At 41.5% G+C, this 20244-nt stretch overlaps 1 protein-coding gene and 1 long non-coding RNA gene across 2 annotated transcripts in view; one reads left to right on the top strand and one right to left on the bottom strand.

The window, feature by feature from the left end:
• Positions 1-20244, top strand: part of LOC134751553 (uncharacterized) — a 238986-nt gene that overhangs the window by 122288 nt on the left and 96454 nt on the right. The window lies entirely within an intron of this gene.
• LOC134751552 (microtubule-associated serine/threonine-protein kinase 3) overlaps positions 1-20244 on the bottom strand; it is a 108486-nt gene that overhangs the window by 37261 nt on the left and 50981 nt on the right. The window contains exons 6-13 of the mRNA XM_063687009.1: positions 16296-16393; positions 14834-14956; positions 13893-14018; positions 13497-13578; positions 13046-13150; positions 12421-12585; positions 11432-11553; positions 1188-1325 (exon numbers count right to left, since the gene is read on the bottom strand). Coding sequence (XP_063543079.1) covers positions 1188-1325; positions 11432-11553; positions 12421-12585; positions 13046-13150; positions 13497-13578; positions 13893-14018; positions 14834-14956; positions 16296-16393 — 959 coding nt within the window. The remainder of the gene's footprint in view (positions 1-1187; positions 1326-11431; positions 11554-12420; positions 12586-13045; positions 13151-13496; positions 13579-13892; positions 14019-14833; positions 14957-16295; positions 16394-20244) is intronic.

Below are 20244 nucleotides of genomic sequence, written 5' to 3'. Positions count from 1 at the left end.
TAATTTCTACAGGCTGTACATATTTCCAATACCATACCATAGAGTAACTTATACTAGAGCGGTACTGTCATAGTAAATTTTGTAACCCCAGTAAATTCACTGCCATCTGTCGACACACTTTAAAACTAAAAATAAATATTTATAAAAATACGATAAAATGTATTTAAATATGGATAAATGGTTTTTTTATTTGCATTAATTATTTTTATATGATTTTGACCTATGTTCTTTCACTGGTATGCGTTAAAATTATAAATAACAAACGAAACAGTCAACGCCCTCTATACGAGTGTAGGCCAAAACTAGTGGCGCCATCTGATCGAGAATCAAATTTTCGTGATTTTCGAGGCACGTTTTTTTCTTAGACTGTATCCATCTATTACGGAGTTATATCTATCTTTGACCATACTTATATTCACTAGACACATGTTGACCGGGATTTTTTTTTGTTCTGGTTTGAACTGCCATCAGTCGGTAACGCCGCGCGCGTCGGTGCCGGGTCAGTTTTGCTGTATTAAATATATTTTTTGGGTATTGGAGACCATCATCGTCCCGCTTAACCACTGTTTTCAATTTGCACGATGTGCTTCCTTTTGAGTCTTTGTACTGTTTCAGTCTTGTCCAGTAATTTTGAAGCCAGTGGATTTGGATGCCTTGCCAGGCGCTCAATATAATTCATAGTGAATATTTTGATCTCTTCCCTTACGGTGGTCATGTTGAGATATTCGTGCACTTCATCGTTTCGAGTGAACCAGGGAGCGTTGGCATTCACACGAAGGATGGCGTTCTGAGCTCTTTGGAAAATATCGGGATAGAAATATAAAAACAATACAAAAGGTAATCACGGTCTATATCCCGGTCAACATATGTCTAGTAAAACTAACCGTGAATCATTCAAAACTGTTACCATACTAATATTTAAAAAAATAAGTAGCTTTTCCACAAGGTTAATTAGTAGGTCATATTGAACGAGTTATACTGAGAGACCAATCACGAAATTGTAAAACAACAATATTTCCACTAATCAATAGTTGAAAGAAGTAAACCTATTTACTCTATTACATCTCTTAGGTTCTTTATTATAACAAATATAAATTACATTAATTATTGACAATTAAACTTATGCTAATACAAAAATACAAAGAAGAAAGAAGTATGTATATACAACTATACATATGTATACATACCTCGTTCGAGTCTGCTTGTGTTTGACGAGGTAGACAGCGCCGTAAGCCCCGTTGGAGATGAGTTTGATCACTTGGTAGTCGTTCTCTGAGGGCGGAGCACCCCCGGGACCTCCAGGTGGCGATTGCCGACCTCTCGATCTGAAATTAAGATTGACATGCCGTAATACTTTATAATTTAGGCCTTTGAACCACGTAAAAATTGTGGTGTCGTGGATTATTTCATTAGTTATAATTTCAATCAGATACATCCCAGCGTTTTTAATACAACACATAACAAACAACACACAGCATGACATGATAAAAATATAACATATAACTTGAACAATCCTCCCAGAATAAATATATCGCAATCAAGAACGTTATGATAGGCGACCGCATATCATTTGATATTTAACAGTATTTCGGTGAGATCAGTAACGGAATAGGTTAAAACTTGGATTATATTGGGCGCAATGTAGATTGTAGCTGACAGAACGGCACCGAACTGGGTGCTTATCCAAGATGAAAGAAAACGCCAATTCAAACTTAAAGAATGTATGGAAATAGTCACGCGACTCGTAGGAGCATGTGTCATCCCGGTACTTTTTTCTATTCTTCTGGCGTTTGTCGATGCGGCAACCTCAGCCGGGCTAGCACATGATTGGCGCGTGAGTACCTCGCCGCGACATAGACTACCCGTCCCTCTTTAATTCATACAGGGTAGTCTATCTCGCGGCGAGGTACTGTCGCGCCAATCATTGCTCGGCCTACAGGGGATCCATTGACTATCAATCAATCAAATGTTTTATTCGTGATAAACTTAAAACTAAAATTACATACAAAAGTATAACTAAAGCTATAGGAACTTATAAAATAGGTAGGAGTTGAAGTTTACCACGAAATGGTCTCGCCTCAGCATAATGCTGACCCGAAGGTCAGCGCTGATGTTCCGGCGGGACCATTTTGCGAATCGATCGCAGCCGTACGACACGGCCCAACCATAAGCTGAACGCAGCCTTTGCAGCAGCGACCAGCGCCATCTTGTCTACTGTCTATGGCAGTACTTGACAATGTCATTATTGACAACAACAAGTGTATAAGAATAAGAAATGGCTATGCCGTACAACGCGATAAAATATATTTTTAATACAGTTGCTCAAAAAGTGGTACTTTTTGTGGCTGCGTAGCGTGCGAGAAGCTCAATTTCTCGAACTAGTGCTTTTTACTTTTTAGTTCCAAACTATAGTTTCGAAACGCAGTTTTTATGTAATTTAGCTTGAGCAGGTACTGGGGCCTCACTCGTTACTCCTCGGTGTCGTTGAGCAACCCGCGCCGGGCCCGCGGCGGCCGCGGCCGGGGCGCGCACGAGTATGAAGGTATCGCGGGCTGCGGCAGCTCAAGTATCAAGGGCTGTATAGCTTGAGCAGGTACTGGGGCCTCACTCGTTACTCCTCGGTGTCGTTGACCAACCCGCGCCGGGCCCGCGGCGGCCGCGGCCGGGGCGCGCACGAGTATGAAGGTATCGCGGGCTGCGGCAGCTCAAGTATCAAGGGCTGTATAGCTTGAGCAGGTACTGGGGCCTCACTCGTTACTCCTCGGTGTCGTTGAGCAACCCGCGCCGGGCCCGCGGCGGCCGCGGCCGGGGCGCGCACGAGTATGAAGGTATCGCGGGCTGCGGCAGCTCAAGTATCAAGGGCTGTATAGCTTGAGCAGGTACTGGGGCCTCACTCGTTACTCCTCGGTGTCGTTGAGCAACCCGCGCCGGGCCCGCGGCGGCCGCGGCCGGGGCGCGCACGAGTATGAAGGTATCGCGGGCTGCGGCAGCTCAAGTATCAAGGGCTGTATAGCTTGAGCAGGTACTGGGGCCTCACTCGTTACTCCTCGGTGTCGTTGAGCAACCCGCGCCGGGCCCGCGGCGGCCGCGGCCGGGGCGCGCACGAGTATGAAGGTATCGCGGGCTGCGGCAGCTCAAGTATCAAGGGCTGTATAGCTTGAGCAGGTACTGGGGCCTCACTCGTTACTCCTCGGTGTCGTTGAGCAACCCGCGCCGGGCCCGCGGCGGCCGCGGCCGGGGCGCGCACGAGTATGAAGGTATCGCGGGCTGCGGCAGCTCAAGTATTGTTCACGCCACCACTGCGTGAGGACGGAGGACGATTCCGGGCAGCGGGCGCGGGCGGCGGGCAGCGGCGCCGGAGCGGCGCGGCCGCCGTCTCCCACTCACTCTCTCTACGAACGACCGGCATGACATCATGTCGCGTCCGCGCATCAAGCGCCTGTATTTTTTACATTTATATTAATACATAACATTTACTGTGTACAGGGTTGTTTGTTTGCTGCCGAAGCCCCAATCCTGCACAAGTTGGCGACCAGCACAGGACACTGCCTGCAAGAAATGGCCAGTGAAGTCCACAGGAAAGAATAAGAAGCCATCCAAGTGCCTGCACTATCACGCACTCGTCGGGCGAGGCGATCACCGGTCCAAGGTCAAGCGGCGGATCTTTCTCGAAGTCTCTCGGACAGCCATCGCTCTGGAAGACCATTCGCAAAGGAAGTAACCCGTTCCGTGTAAACCCCCGTTTTGATTCCCTTGCACCCCCTTTCGATTTGTTGTGAATAGTGTCGTGAGTTTGTGGATAGGTATAATAGGGTTAGTGTGATCCAAATTTGCACTACCAAATCGTAAGTAAAACAAATAGTTAACTTACAGTTTAGTTCAGTCGCCGGTAGGTACAGAGAAATCTACCTAACCGGGATTGCAAACATAAAATATAGCATAGATTCAATAAGAATAATTTGCTTTAAATTCATCAACGCCGAGTTGTTTTCAAGTTTCCAAATAACTTGTTATTTAAGTATAAAGATATACTTAACGTTTATTATAAGAAATAACGTTTCTTTGTTCAAGTTTGACTACTTAAATTTAGTTTGTAGTTGCCTACCTACGTAAATACGTACTGTTATAGCAATTAGTACGATTTATTGAATCTTTATTGCCTCCGTCAGACATTTAGGGCGCAGTTTAGGCATAGATTCGTTTAGGCATTTAGTCAGTTGTGATTAATATTGCAACGTGACAATTAACAACCCGAATAAAGGGTACAATATTTGTAGCTTATTTACAACATATATTTCGTGTTATATTTGTGCGCCGAGCATAAAAAAAGGTACCGATTAAGGATAAATACTTAAAAATTACAATAAATAGTCCCACTTAACCCTTAGATGGTCCAATCTTACATTTATTTAAGATTTGTTTTCATTTACGCATTTTCGTGTTTATTTCACGGTGCATTTAATCGCTAAATATTCGTTTGTGCTCATCATATCTAAACTTGAAACTTATTTGCACATTTTGCTTTCCCCTGTTCTCGCATCCGCAACAATCATTGCACCTCGCTTAGCCCACGCACCGAACATTCCAGGTGGTTGTGAAGCGGCGCTCGCTCGGCTACCTACTCCGGCTACGGGGCCACGTGTCCGCGCAACAGCGCGCTCGCTTATCTTCTTGCTTCGCCTCGCTGGAATTTGGTTTGCTTGCACATTTTAACCCTTCTCTTCATTTATTTATTTGGGTGCTTTGATTCAGTGAATAAATAAAATGTCAGACACTGACAGCAAGGACAGCGTGGAAATGGACGAAGTGAAACTGAAAATGTTAGTTCGCAAACGCGGTACTATTAGATCGCGGATTACTAAATTTAAGGAATTTCTTACCGCGTATGAACAAATTAATAAGGAAGAGTTGACCACTAAGAATATAAGCGATATTAAGTTAAGATTAACAAAGGTCAACGAACTCTTTCAAGAGTTTGAATCGGTTCAGACGCGGATAGAATCCAAAGACAGTGAAGAAAATTTAGATAAACGTTTGCAAGAAAGATTTGAAATAGAAAATCAGTTTTACTCTGCCATTTCTAGCGCTGAGGAAATGGTCTCCGGCCATGAGAAGCGAGCCGAAAGCCCCAGTAGGAGGCTTTCAATTGGAAGTAGTTCTAATCATCATTGCGCTGGTCACTCTGGCCAGCTACGTCTCCCGACGATAAAATTGCCCACTTTTGATGGGAATTACACAAAATGGCTCGAATTTCGGGATACGTTCGACTCGCTGATCAATGGAAATGAGACTATTCCCAATATTAGCAAATTTCATTATCTCAGATCCTCCTTAGAGGCTGGTGCTGCAGTCACAATAAAATCAATCGAGTTTACGGCCGATAATTATCAAATAGCGTGGGACCTACTTTGTAATAGGTACAATAATAAGAACGTGCTAATAAATAATCACCTCAAATCATTTTTCACACTTGACTCTCTTAACAAAGAATCTCATAAGTCGCTAAGATTTATTGTAGACCATGTTTCAAAAAATTTGAGAGCCTTGAATACGCTTGGGGAGCGCACAGATATGTGGGATACTCTGATAATATACATAGTTGTTCAAAAATTGGACAGTGTGACTAGCATTAAGTGGGAAGAGTACAAAGCCACCCTTGCGGAGTCTCCACGTCTCGAAGACTTTTATCAGTTTCTAAGAAATCGTGCCGACGTATTGGAGACTGTGCAAGGAGGCAGCGCCAAGAGCGCTCAGACAAATAATAGTCAAAATAAAAATGATAAGTTTAATCATACAAAATATGGCAAGTTTAATAATTACAACAAAGAACATAATCAGGTTAAGTCCTTCTTTTCATCAGCGTCAAACAACAGATCATGTATCATGTGTAGTCAGAATCATAGATTGTTTGAATGTAAAATGTTTGCAGAGATGTCACCTGAGGCGAGGGAAGTTGAGATCACCAAGAAGAAGTTATGCCTCAACTGCCTTCGCCCCGGCCATCTCACACAAAACTGTCGTCTTAGCTCCTGCAGGGCCTGTAATCAAAAGCATAATAGTTTATTATGTAGAAAAAATAATAATGAAAATAACAATAAAAATAAAAATGAGACTTACCATGAAAACAAGAACATCAACTGCGACAAACCTGGTTCTAGTAGCGAAGGCCCAAATAATCATAACTCAGCTGTTGCTAGCACTTCGGTGACGTCACTTACAACATGCTTGGACGATAGCGAGGTTCTTCTGGGCACCGCCATCGTTGAAGTCAATGATGATCATGGTAATACTCACCTTGCCCGAGCTATGATTGATTGTGGTAGCCAAAGATGTTTCATAACTGAAAACCTGAAAAGGAAACTTAATATTAAAAGTAACAATTCGAAAAGACGAATAACTATGCTCAATAATATAACATCAAGTGCCTCTGATAGCTGCACAATTAAAATTAAATCTAGATTTAATTCATATTCTGTTGACGTAACTTGTATGATTATTGAAGCGGTTTCTGACGATGTACCCGAAATGGATCTGAATATAGATGAATTGAACTTACCTGACAATATACGCTTGGCGGATCCTCTGTTTTATAAAAGTGACAAAGTTGATATTTTAATGGGGTCCGACATAATGTGGAATATTGTTAAGGCTGGGTATCAAAAAACGCTAGGCAAAAATGGACCTACGCTAATTTACTCAAAGTTAGGTTGGTTGGTAGCGGGTCCTATGTGCCCTACCACACCTATTTTGCCGCAAGGTAAAATATTATGTAATTTTAGCCAAGAGATCAAGGATTCACTTTCCAAGTTCTGGGAGTTAGAAACGTTTACCGCACCTACTAAGGTATGTTCCACGGATGATCAAATATGTGAAGAATTGTTTGTAAAGAACACAATCCGGTTAGACTCCGGTCGATTTCAAGTTTCAATGCCATTGAAAGAGTCCCCAGAGGTCCTGGGAGACTCATTTGCTTTAGCTAAAAGATGTTTTTTCAATTTAGAGAGGCGCTTTCGAAAGCAGCCTACTTTAAAACAAATGTACAGTGAATTTATTCAAGAATATGCAACACTGGGCCACTTGACTGAAATAGAAAGGCCACCAAATGGCAATTACCTCCCTCACCACGCTGTGTTGCGCGAAAAAAGTGAAACTACCAAATTGCGTACTGTATTCAATGGATCAGCACGTACCACATCAGGTAAATCATTAAATGACATTCAGTACGTGGGCCCAGTGGTGCAAAATGACCTATTGTCTATTTTGCTGAGATTTCGTCAACATAAGTTTGTTCTTACTGGCGACATAGCCAAAATGTATCGCCAGATCTCATTGGACGAATCTCAACGTCATTTACAGTTGATATTATGGAGAGATAACGAATCTCAACCTTTGAGAACACTGCAACTCAACACTGTCACGTATGGCACGGCATCAGCATCTTTTTTAGCCTTCAGATGTCTAGTTCAGCTTTCAAAGGAATGCACAGATCCTAAGATTGCAGATGTAATCAAAAATGATTTTTATTGCGATGACCTCATTACTGGCAGTGATGATGTAGCTGAATTAAAACGCATACGCGATGCAGTGGTTGACAAGTTAGCCGAAGCTTGTCTCCCGCTAAGAAAATTTCGAACAAATGTGCCAAGTATATTTGCGAACGATCCCACTTCCACCACATGTGATGAAAAGGATTTATCGCAAGTAAGCGATCAATATTCAAATTTACAAAACCAGTCATCAGTACTCGGTTTGAATTGGTGTCCTTCGCAAGATAAGTTCAATTTCTTAGCTGATTTTGATATCGAGCCTGTGTCCACAAAGAGAAATATTCTGTCAGCTACGTGCAAGATATTTGATCCACTTGGCTTGCTAAGCCCTTGCACGATAGTACCCAAAATGTTGCTGCAGAAACTTTGGCTTTCTGGACTCGGGTGGGATGATCCGGTGCCTTGCGATATTGACAAAGAGTGGAATAATTTCATATCTAACATAAATCAAATTGCAGACATAGGGATTCCACGCTTTGTCATGCAAGACTCACCGGCATCGATACAACTTCATTGCTTTGCGGACGCATCCCAGAATGCATTCGCAACATGCATTTATATACGTTGTGTGGACTCGAAGGGTAATGTTTCAGTAAAATTGCTCTGTGCTAAGGCCCGGGTCACACCGGTATTAAAAAAATCGACTATTCCTAGGCTTGAATTAGCTGCTGCTTTGCTGGGAGCTCAATTGAGCGCGAAGGTATGTCAGTCACTCACATGCAATTTTGACAAAAAATACTTTTGGAGTGATAGTACTATTGTTTTAGGTTGGATCAAGAATGTGAACTTAAGCAATCTCAAACAGTTCGTTTACAATAGAGTGAATGAAATACACGAGCTGACTGACAAATCTTCGTGGAATCATGTACCTACGGATATGAATCCGGCAGATATTGCCTCGCGAGGCATCGGCCCGAGCCAATTACAAAATGCTAGTATGTGGTTCAACGGTCCTTCATTTTTGATGAAATCCGAGAATGAGTGGCCTAACACTGAAATAAGCAGCGCCGAGCTGCCAGAATTAAAGGTTTATACTTGCTTAGTCTCAAAGCAGCCGTCATTCGACTTTGATCGGTTTTCCAAGTTCCACCGAATGATTCGCGTGGTAGGATATATTTTAAGGTTTATTTTCAACTGTAGACAAGAAATAGATGCACGTCAACACGGCTTTTTATCGACTGAAGAAATAAATAAGTCTACTCGAACTCTCATCAGGGCCAGCCAAAGGGATTCTTTCGCAGACGACCTACAGTGCCTCAAGCAAGGTCGGCCTGTGCACCGTAAGTCCAAAATTTTAGCTCTCAATCCCTTCTTGGATGAGCATGACTTGATTAGAGTTGGAGGACGTATACAAGGAGCGATTTGTGACTATTCTAAAAAACACCCTATATTATTGTGTTCAAAACACACATTTACTAAACTTTTATTGAGAAAGGAACATGAGAGCCACATGCATTGTGGTCCTCAATTGTTATTAAGTATTATCAGAGACCAATATTGGCCTATAGGGGGAAGAAATCTTGCGCGTAGCACTTTTAGAAAATGCATAGTGTGCGTGCGTATTCAAGGCAAATCAATCCAGCCCATGATGGGTAACTTGCCTCCTCCTCGAGTTACACTGACCTACGCGTTTACAGTAACGGGCATGGATTTTGCAGGTCCCTTCTTAATTGCAAATCGCCAAGGCAGGGGCTGCAAGTTATCCAAATGTTGGCTATGTCTGTTTGTATGTCTTAGTACCAAGGCTGTTCACTTGGAAGTAGTGAGCAGTCTGAGTACTGAGGCCTTTCTCATGACTTTCCGTCGATTTATATCACGCCGCGGCCGGCCTCATGATCTTTATTGTGATAATGGCACCAACTTCGTGGGAGCCTGTAACGAGTTGGGTAAAATGTTGCGAGCAAGCCAAAAGGCTATGACTGAGGCCGCCCATGATAAGGGCATCAAATTTCATTTTAGTCCGGCATATTCGCCTCACTTTGGAGGTATCTTTGAAGCAGGCATAAAATCGGCAAAGTCACTTTTAAAACGTGTAATTGGTAATTCTAGTTTGACGTTCGAAGGGCTTACGTCACTATTCACTCAAATTGAAAGTATTTTGAACTCCCGGCCGTTAACCCCTCTGACGTCAGATCCCTCAGACCTGTCTCCTCTGACTCCAGGGCACTTCCTGATAGGGCGTCCACTCACCGCCTTACCAGAGCCACCTGTTACTACAAATTGTCCGAACAGATATCAAAGAATAGAGCAGATGAGACAACACTTTTGGACCCGCTTCCACGATGAGTACTTGAGCGAGCTACAGCAGCGGACCAAATGGAGGGAGAAGCGGAACGAGCTAAAGGAAGGTGATCTCGTCGTAATCAAAGATGACAACGTTCCACCGATGCGGTGGCGCTTGGGACGAGTGCACCAACTGTATAAAGGCCAGGATGGCATCACCAGAGTGGCGGACTTTAAAACTGCCAGAGGCATGGTGAAGAGGGCAGTAAACCGAGTCTGCCTCCTGCCAGTCCGAGACAGCGAAATGGATGGTTCTCTTGCAAGCCAGGGCTTCCAAGGCGGGGACCCTGTTCACGCCACCACTGCGTGAGGACGGAGGACGATTCCGGGCAGCGGGCGCGGGCGGCGGGCAGCGGCGCCGGAGCGGCGCGGCCGCCGTCTCCCACTCACTCTCTCTACGAACGACCGGCATGACATCATGTCGCGTCCGCGCATCAAGCGCCTGTATTTTTTACATTTATATTAATACATAACATTTACTGTGTACAGGGTTGTTTGTTTGCTGCCGAAGCCCCAATCCTGCACAAGTATCAAGGGCTGTATAGCTTGAGCAGGTACTGGGGCCTCACTCGTTACTCCTCGGTGTCGTTGAGCAACCCGCGCCGGGCCCGCGGCGGCCGCGGCCGGGGCGCGCACGAGTATGAAGGTATCGCGGGCTGCGGCAGCTCAAGTATTGTTCACGCCACCACTGCGTGAGGACGGAGGACGATTCCGGGCAGCGGGCGCGGGCGGCGGGCAGCGGCGCCGGAGCGGCGCGGCCGCCGTCTCCCACTCACTCTCTCTACGAACGACCGGCATGACATCATGTCGCGTCCGCGCATCAAGCGCCTGTATTTTTTACATTTATATTAATACATAACATTTACTGTGTACAGGGTTGTTTGTTTGCTGCCGAAGCCCCAATCCTGCACAAGTATCAAGGGCTGTATAGCTTGAGCAGGTACTGGGGCCTCACTCGTTACTCCTCGGTGTCGTTGAGCAACCCGCGCCGGGCCCGCGGCGGCCGCGGCCGGGGCGCGCACGAGTATGAAGGTATCGCGGGCTGCGGCAGCTCAAGTATCAAGGGCTGTATAGCTTGAGCAGGTACTGGGGCCTCACTCGTTACTCCTCGGTGTCGTTGAGCAACCCGCGCCGGGCCCGCGGCGGCCGCGGCCGGGGCGCGCACGAGTATGAAGGTATCGCGGGCTGCGGCAGCTCAAGTATCAAGGGCTGTATAGCTTGAGCAGGTACTGGGGCCTCACTCGTTACTCCTCGGTGTCGTTGAGCAACCCGCGCCGGGCCCGCGGCGGCCGCGGCCGGGGCGCGCACGAGTATGAAGGTATCGCGGGCTGCGGCAGCTCAAGTATCAAGGGCTGTATAGGTACTTTTGGTTTTGGTTTGGTTTGGTGCTATGATTCTACTAATGATATATTAATTTATTCTTTTTTCGCAATTGTATTAAAAAACGTCGTTTACAACACGTGTGAAATGTCTTTTCACACTAGTTGTAAAATGTACTATTTTGCCTTTCATTCGTTTAAATTTAGAAGTAACAAAAGAGATAAAACAAATACAACAGAACAAAAGACTAGTTTAACAGAAGGATACTGGCGATGGCTCACTTGGAAGGCGAGGCGTTCTGCGGCGGCTGCGGCGGCGGCGGCGGCGCGTGCAGCTCGGCCAGCGGGTCCCGGGACAGACCCAGCTTCTGGATTATGTACTTCGGGATGTCTGACGTCATGCCCTGACGAACAGATTGTTCTACTTCAAATATAGGTACCTTACTCGTGTAGGCCTAGCAACATGCACTTATCAATGGTGAATAATATGTCTTAAGCTAATTATCAGAACAATTTATTGATGTTAATATTATTCCATAATAATAAGTTCAGTTAAATACGAATTGAGTATAGAGATACCGCCGTGTATGTGCCATTGTGTAGCCTAAATAGGAATCAATAACTTGATATTGACACTTAGAAACAAAATACATTTTCACCTCAGCAGCTCGAACAAGCCTACTTTCGTCACTCCCGGGAGTGAGGAAAGTGCGACTTTCCTCACTCCAGGGAGTAAAACAATGTAGCTTTTTAATTTAGTGAAGGCCATCCGGTCCAGTCTCGTCTCGTCTCGTATCGTCTCGTATGGTATCGTATCGTATCGTATCTTATCGTATCGTACATATTATAATACTTTTTTTTCTGTTTATTCGGTGTAATTCGAAATACATTTTAACCTTTAATATGTTCTCACTACTGAGGTGAAATATTATGTGTGCAACACGAGAGCAAAGTTATTTTACATCTCGTGTTTTTGAGTCCCTCGCTACGCTCAAGATTCTACCTTAGAATCACTCGCTTCGCTCGTGATTCAATTATAGAGTCTTTCGCTTTCTCGGGACTCAAAATAAACACTCGCAAGAAAAACCAACTTTCCTCTCTTGTTGCACAAATAACTATTTATAATACCTCAAAATAAAGGAAACATTACTTTTGAAAGAGCAAAATTTCGATGCTCGTACAAAAATAAGAGAAAATCCGAAAAAAAAAACATTCCGACGGAACGGGACTCCCGTGTCACACCGAAAGGTTTTGAATTCTGTAACACATACCTGCATGTGTTTAGCGTGTCCCTCTGCCGCCTCTAGTAGCCTGTAGAACCGCTCGGGATCGAACTCGAGACACTCCAGGAGGCGGGCGGGGCGAGCCATCGCTAAGATGAGCCGAGTGACTAGAGGTGCTACTTGGGCGCCAGCTTCGGCTGATTTTTCTCGAGTCTGAAAATAAGGAGCATAAATATCTCAACTCGCACAAGTTACTTACCAGTCAGTTGACGCTAATTATGAAGCAATTTAATATTTTACACATAGCTAAGACAATTAAAAAATGCTATTTTACCCAATGCCCAATAGAATAGCGAAATTAGATACCAAACAGGATATAAAATCAATGGTTTTTTGTACGCTTGCACGAGGTATGAAGTAAATCTGCACTAGGAGTATACTTAAGCTCGAGCGCAAGTGACTTGCGTAAACAATATGCATAACTTACTTGCTCCTGTCGCGCTTGTGAATGTCAACACTTGCAAAAGTAGAGCGCAAGTAACTTGCGCAGTTGACTCACCCTAGTGTGTGCGTTATTTTACAAGATGTACAACCCGTACAAGCCTCTTTACTTACGCAAGTTACTTGCACAGCACGCAAGTCGCATAATTTCATGTTATTTTTTTGTGCTTACCTCAGCGAGCAATCTGTCTAAACTGTCGGCCATGTCGTAGAAATAGCTGCTGGTAACCTGCTTCGATTCCGATTTGTGTAGGCAGTCCCTAGCCATCTCCAATACCTGCACAATATTTTATTTACATAGATATTTTTGGTTATATGGCGCTAAATAAGAAACCTTATCAATAATACATCTTATTCTAACACGATACCAAAATGGATGATGACTGAAATCCTTAGCCATGGCGCTGGTTTTCAGATCAACCAAGAGAAAAACACAATAAAATTAAACAAAACTAAAGTTATGGCGGTAAACCTATGGCGGAGGCCGAACACGATGTGTGCATAAGGTTCAAAAGTAAGAATAAGAATAATGTCGGATCTATGTGTCATCACCGACAAGACAATTCTTTTCAATAAGCCTATGTCGCTTATTTTACACTATTTAGTAATTTAAATTTTTTTACCTGTCTTGCAACGAATCTCTCTATCGGCGGCCGGTCCGGTTTCTTATCTAATTCTGTCAACTCTTCAATCAGTGATCTTAATCTGAAACGGTGATTATTCATTATTATCTATTTTAATGACCAGAAGTAAACTGCGAGCCCTGAAAAGCTTTCTCAAGATCTTCCAGTATGATCACTTGCCAAGCAATTTAGGAAGATCATACAACCTCGTGAACGTCAGCTACCGCTCCGTCGGATCAAGGAATGGTAGCCACGCACAAACGTAGAACATAAAGATATTTCTTATAATTTTGTCCCGATAAACGACAGAGATTGTGCCATCTTTTGCGGGAGAGAAGCATAAAGAACTGCAAACACAAGGTGCTATCCTTGTCACTCTCATCAGGCATCACTCACTTGTCGTCCATAGCCCGTTGTGCGGCGGGGAAGCGAGCTGCGAATAGAGACGACATGGCGGAGACGGCGTCATCTTTTGCGCCCTCGCCCCCGCTCGCCGCGCCGCCGGGGGAGCGGGATGGAGAACTGGAAAAGAAGTACAAATATTTTACATTGACAGACAAACATGATTTAGATTTAGATTTAGTTTATTCAGAAACAATACAAGCATTGTGTTTGAAATCCTTACAATATAAAATTTACAATATATGCAGCCTTAAATTAAATATAAGTTTAAACTATGCATCTACAATTTAACAAGTCAACGTGCATATACCTATTAATAAAAATAAAATAAAATTTAATTATAAAAATAAAAAATAAAAACACTAATACAGTTAAGACAATACAAACAATCGCTCAATGTGGGAAATCCGCAAAGATCTCGTCAATACTGTAGAAGCACCCCCTCAATAAAAATATTTTTAATTTTTTCCTAAAATGTTCATAGTCCGTGATGACTTTTAGTTCTACAGGCAGCTTGTTAAAGATTCTGACAGCCTGGTATTTCACACTATGCCTTGCAGCTTGTTGTCTAGGGTAGAAAGTTGGCCTAATGTTTTTAGTACGCGTTTGAAGGCGCAACTCCTGTTCTGTAGAAGACTCGTACTTTGATATATTTTTGACAAGGGAAGTCAACAAAACGAGAACGTATAATGAAGGAACTGTCAAGATTCCCAACTTCACAAAGAGATCACGGCAGGATATCCACTGTGGAAGGCGCAGAATGGTTCGGATCGCTCTTTTTTGTACGACCAGAGCTCTATTAATATTTTGTTTGTAGCTATTTCCCCAGAATATGATGCATGTGTAGTCCAAACCAGAATTTATAATCAAATCAACGAAAAGTTTATTTATTTTTTTATTGCTTAGGTGACCTTTTTTGTGTAATTTTGTTGTACCTTAGACTCCGGCTTCTTACGCGACGCTTTGGGCTCTGAGGGGACGGCGCGCGCGCACCCGTGTATGCGCCACCGCTGTCTGATAATGATGCCCAGTTGTTCATACCGCTGCCTTGCGAACTGCTGTGGGACGAAATGGATATCATTAGTAGGGATGTCAGTAGGCTTAAGGCCGTTCCATCGGTTTGCCGCTGTCACTGTCACATTTCGCAAGAAAGAACGGGAAAGATCATGCGCGCCAAGTGTCAATTTTGATCGAATTTTGTCGATTTTTATTTATTTTAAAAACGTTACCTTACAATATCGAAATTCGAAAGCTATGAAATTACACTTTAAGTTAGTTCTTCTTTTTTTGTTTATAGTATCACATATTAAATAACCAAGTAAAGTTTGATTAAAAGTCCGAGTTAGAAGTTACTTTGGGAATTAATTGTATCGAGCGAAGTGTCATAATTCGTGTATTGAAAGCTATGTTTAAAGATAATATAATCGAGAACTACATATATTTTTTCCACGTCTACAAATATCAACGCCTCTTAGAGACATGATCATATAAGGAGATTTTTCGCCTTCTGGCTCAGGGAACCGCCTTAACACGAGATCTTACTATCCGTCTTATACAAATTGTATTTATTAGAAGGGTAATAATCTAACTTGCGCGTGAGATGTTGCAGCGCTCTCACACCCTAATAACAGGGTGTAAACTGTAAATTGCCTTAGGCCCACTTATAGTATGTATCTTTAGGTATTTAAAAGAATGTAAACAAACCACGATTAGGTATTTTATTGGGCAAGAAAATTCTTCAAGTCAATTTTAATTTAACTCGAAATGCCAAAACTTACAGAATTTTTACTACGTTATATTACTTACTCAACGTAACAACGAAGCTGCTATAATTGTGTTATTTTGTTAATAGTAATATATCGGAATGATATGATTAATCAATAGTAATTTAGTTTTGTAATATACGCTATTACTTCGCCGTAGCAAAGATTGATATAACTCCGTAATAGATGAATACAGTCTAAGGAAAAAACGTGCCTCGAAAATCAAGAAAATTTGATTTTCGTTCAGAGGGCGCTACTAGTTTTGGCCTACAGTCGTATAGATGGCGTTGACGGTTTCGTTTGTTATTTAACAATTTTAACGCATATCAGTGAAAGAACATGGGTCAAAATCATCAAAATAATTAATGCAAATAAAAAAAAACATTTATCTATATTTAAATACATTTTATCGTATTTTTATAAATCTTCAATTTTAGTTTTAAAGTGTGTCGACAGATGGCAGTGAATTTACCGGGGTTACAAAATTTACTATGACAGTACCGCTCTAGTATAAGTTACTCTATGGCCGTAGTAAAGAACATAAAACGAGATGGAATATTTAGCCATTTGAGGGTAGAAAACATTACACGATTAAATGAAATGTGCTCCTTATGCCAAGTCATAAGGTCCTTACTTGAGTGAATTTTGGTGTTGATGGCAGTGTGGACAGGGCGCTCGCGGCGGCTCGCACACAGCAACCGCGAGAAGCCGTTCTTGAGATGAGCATTGTGACTGTAACAGACAAACATACACATGAATAGAAAATAGGAAGAGGCTTAGGTCTCCCTACATATATCGACGCGGATTCGGATAAGCCGGTAGAAATAGTAGATTGTGTCACAAGGGAGCAAAATGATATATTTACGGCGATGGCGTACAATTGAATCCTAAACGAAGCGAAGGATTCTATAATAGAATCCTGAGCGTAGTGAGGGATTCAAGTGTGTCACGCCCAAGATGGAAATAATTTTGCTACCATGTGACACATATTACTTTTCACATCACCTAAGAGGTAATTATAATATTTAAAAATATTATTTAAGCTAAAAAAATAATGCGCAAAAAAATGTAAAAATAGTGTCCTAGAACAGAAAAGTGTTACTTTGATCCCTCCTAGCAGGGAAGAAAAGTGCCACTTTGATCCCTCCTAGCAGGGAAGAAATAGCCCTTTTTCGAATTGGTGATGTGAAAAAACCTTTATGTCTGCGCAATAAGAGCTAAAAAGTCGTTATCCGACGCGTTGACGTCTTTTTCGCTCTTATTGCATAGTAACAAAGGTTCTTTCTATCGGATTTGGCCGATTCCGCGTCGATATATTTGGGGAGACATTTGGACTGCCAACATGCTGGTATAATTGCTTGAGGTGTTTGAATGTTTAGTTATGGCTTATTGATCTCAATATACATGTAAATATATCGAGGACTTGTAATAATAATTTAGAAGACCATATTTTACCTTATAAGATGAGACTTCTTACATAGCCATCAGTCAAATATTTCGGGTGAATATCTATATATTCATCCCATCCCATAGTAAATATTGGTCAGTATGACCTATGCCATATACTGAGCAATATTTACTATAGGATCAACCTCGTAATGTTATCTATAGGAGAGCTAAAATCATTTGGAAATTCGAGGTAGGTCGCATAGTAAAAATCTAAGTGTTGTCTAAGTGTTGAAAAAAACCCCGTATATCTCACAATAAGCCTTCGCTAAACGTTCCATTTTAAATTATTTCGAACCAGACCAGACAGTTATTTTTAACAATATACAAAATACATAAATACAAAATATACAAATGAACCAAGAGTCGTGATTAAGTCCACTTTACTCATTCAATATACCTATATTGAATGAGTAAAGTGGACTTAATTGAAAAACCATTATGATATTTTGTCGACTTTTGCCAATCGGTTCAAGTCGGAAATATAACAGTGAATGTTGCTTTAATTTAGTCAAGTTCGAGATAATTTTGTAAAATATATGACTGAAAAGCATATCTGTTGTGCTGTTGAAAGCAGTCAATGTTTAAAAAAAACACTTTAAATCAAATTCTAAGTAGTCAATGTTTAAAAAAAACACTTTAAATCATGCTAATTTATCAATTTTGCCGTAATTTGAATCGAAATGATCAAGCGCCGAATTCTGATTATTTTTAATAAATGAAAATATTATCGAATAAAATATGACAAAAACAGCCCGAGACTATATCAAAAACTTACATCTCAGCACCTACTTACTAGTTATAAGCAAATCGTTTTGGCGTATCAAATTCGTTTTAATAGTTTCTTTCCCGCAAATGGTTTTTTGTCCAAAGAAACGTAATAAATCAAGGTCGCGTTTATTACATTTTAGATACAAGATAAATTATTCGTGTCTTTGAATTAAATGGGATTGAAAATAGATGATATTATCTTGTACAGTAACCTGCAATCATATCTTGCACGAGAAGTAAGCAAAAAATATCGGTCACAACATTACTTTTAGATAATTAATGTCATTACCGGGTCTAACGCGTTTTTTTTTTACCTTGTTTCCTGACAACTGAGACTAATCATTGGATTTAGCTACACAAACCCAAAGTCCTCTCCACCGAGAGTCACTATTATCCTCGGATCGTATGAAAAGCTATCGAAATTAAAAAACACCCGAAAAATTTCGACAGGGAAGACGGGTACAAATTATCGTCAACTTGAGGACCAGTGATTCAGATGTTGAAACCAAGGGATAGTGTGCGGATATTGTTAGTGTTGCGTGTCGTGCCGTGGACAATAAACATTAAACAGAAACGGGTAGATAAATTTTATTTGTCTACCCCGAACATTTATATAAACTAATGTCGGGTAGTTTAGTGTTGTTGCTCAATTGATATTTTGCTGGGACGTCAGTCTTCCGTGACCACAGCTAGTGCAACCTAGCAGAAACGTCGGAATCGGAAACAAGGTAATATAATAAGGTAATACCAAGAACACGCACAGTGTCCTATAGTAAGTCTCCCATAGTTCGCGCTCTTCAACTGCTTAACGCGCTCCTCGCATCAGCACCGGAATGTGATGTTTTTGCAAGTGACTGGTCTATTGTCTGTAGAGTGTATGAAGTTCTGTGAGGCGATGGATAAACGTGAGTCGTCTGTTATATATTAGATTTATATTTTTAAATGTCTGTGTTATATAATTGGTTATATAATTGTATACACTTTATATATAATTGATTACATAATTGTATAATATAAATTCCACAGTGAATTGGTTTTAACTGTCATACTGTGTAATCTGTTGAATTAAAAAAAAAAAAAAAAAAAAAAAAAAAAAAAAAAAAAAAAAAAAAGCGTTAGACCCGGTAATGACATTAATTATGTGTACAAAACGCGAGAGTTTAAAGTGTTATATTATATTACTTTTAAAGCCATAACGGCGCACTATAAAAATGGTAATTAAAAAAACACATATTAAAATATCTTTATTTGCTAGAATTTGCTACTAAATCTTATAACTAAGTTCTCCATGTAGGTATATGTATTCAACCTTCATGTTTACTTCGTTGTTCATTGTCTTCGTATTGTTGCAAATATTGCGATTAATTATCCTATAAATACATTATTTATAACCATTTCATATATGTTTTCATGGCTTTTCTTCATTATATTCAAAATTCAAACGCAATTTACAAAATCCGCAATCTTAATAATAGCCTATTACTTGTCCTTACGAGAAAAGCCGGCAAACTACATACAATTTCATAATCTCCCAGTCCAATAACCATAACCTCAAGCGTCGCAGTTATAGCCGTTATGGCCCCATAAAAGGCACTGTATCGCTTTAACCGACTAATATGCCAATTTATATTTACTGCCACGTTAAAAAATTAGTACCTATGTTTCGCCACGATACGCTAAAAACAATAAAGTTAATATAGAATATAATAGTGCCTAGATGCAATCGTTATCGTTACGTGCGGCGGATTTTACCTAACAATGGCAATGGCACCCGCACGCTCCGTGTACCCGCGCCAGCTAGCGGACACCCTTACGGAGTTTGATAGGTACTTGTTATACAGATAATGTCTATTCGAAGGCATTGTAAAAAATAAGAGTGATTTAAAGATAAGATGGCCATGACGATGCGTCCGGCAGGTCTACTGGTTAAGAGAATCGAATTCGGTGAAGCCAGGGTTGCGAGTCGAGTCCCGCTCTTTTACTAAACTTTTGACAAAATGTTTACAAGATTCAGTCATCTACAAAAAACTAAAATAATACCCGCATCCGCAGATTGTCACAATACTCAGACCTACATTACCTAATAATAAATGAAGTGCATTGTGGTGACATCATGAGTGGGAATTGCAATTCGTAATCTATATCTGTTTCTATGGAAGTGGACGTGTTTGATTTATTTATGATAAATTAATTACAATTACCTGTATATATGCTGACATCATCGACTCACCTAGAAGCTAAGAAGCCTATTGCAACATTAAGGGCCACTTGCACTATCCCACTAACCCGGGGTTAAGCGGTAACCCAATATCAAATTGTACTGGTAACCATGGTAACTCCAGGTTTAACCTGTTAACCCCGGGTTA

Source organism: Cydia strobilella, chromosome 22 (genome assembly GCF_947568885.1).
Source record: "Cydia strobilella chromosome 22, ilCydStro3.1, whole genome shotgun sequence".
NCBI lineage: Eukaryota > Metazoa > Arthropoda > Insecta > Lepidoptera > Tortricidae > Cydia > Cydia strobilella.
This window is presented reverse-complemented; position numbering and strand designations above follow the sequence as displayed.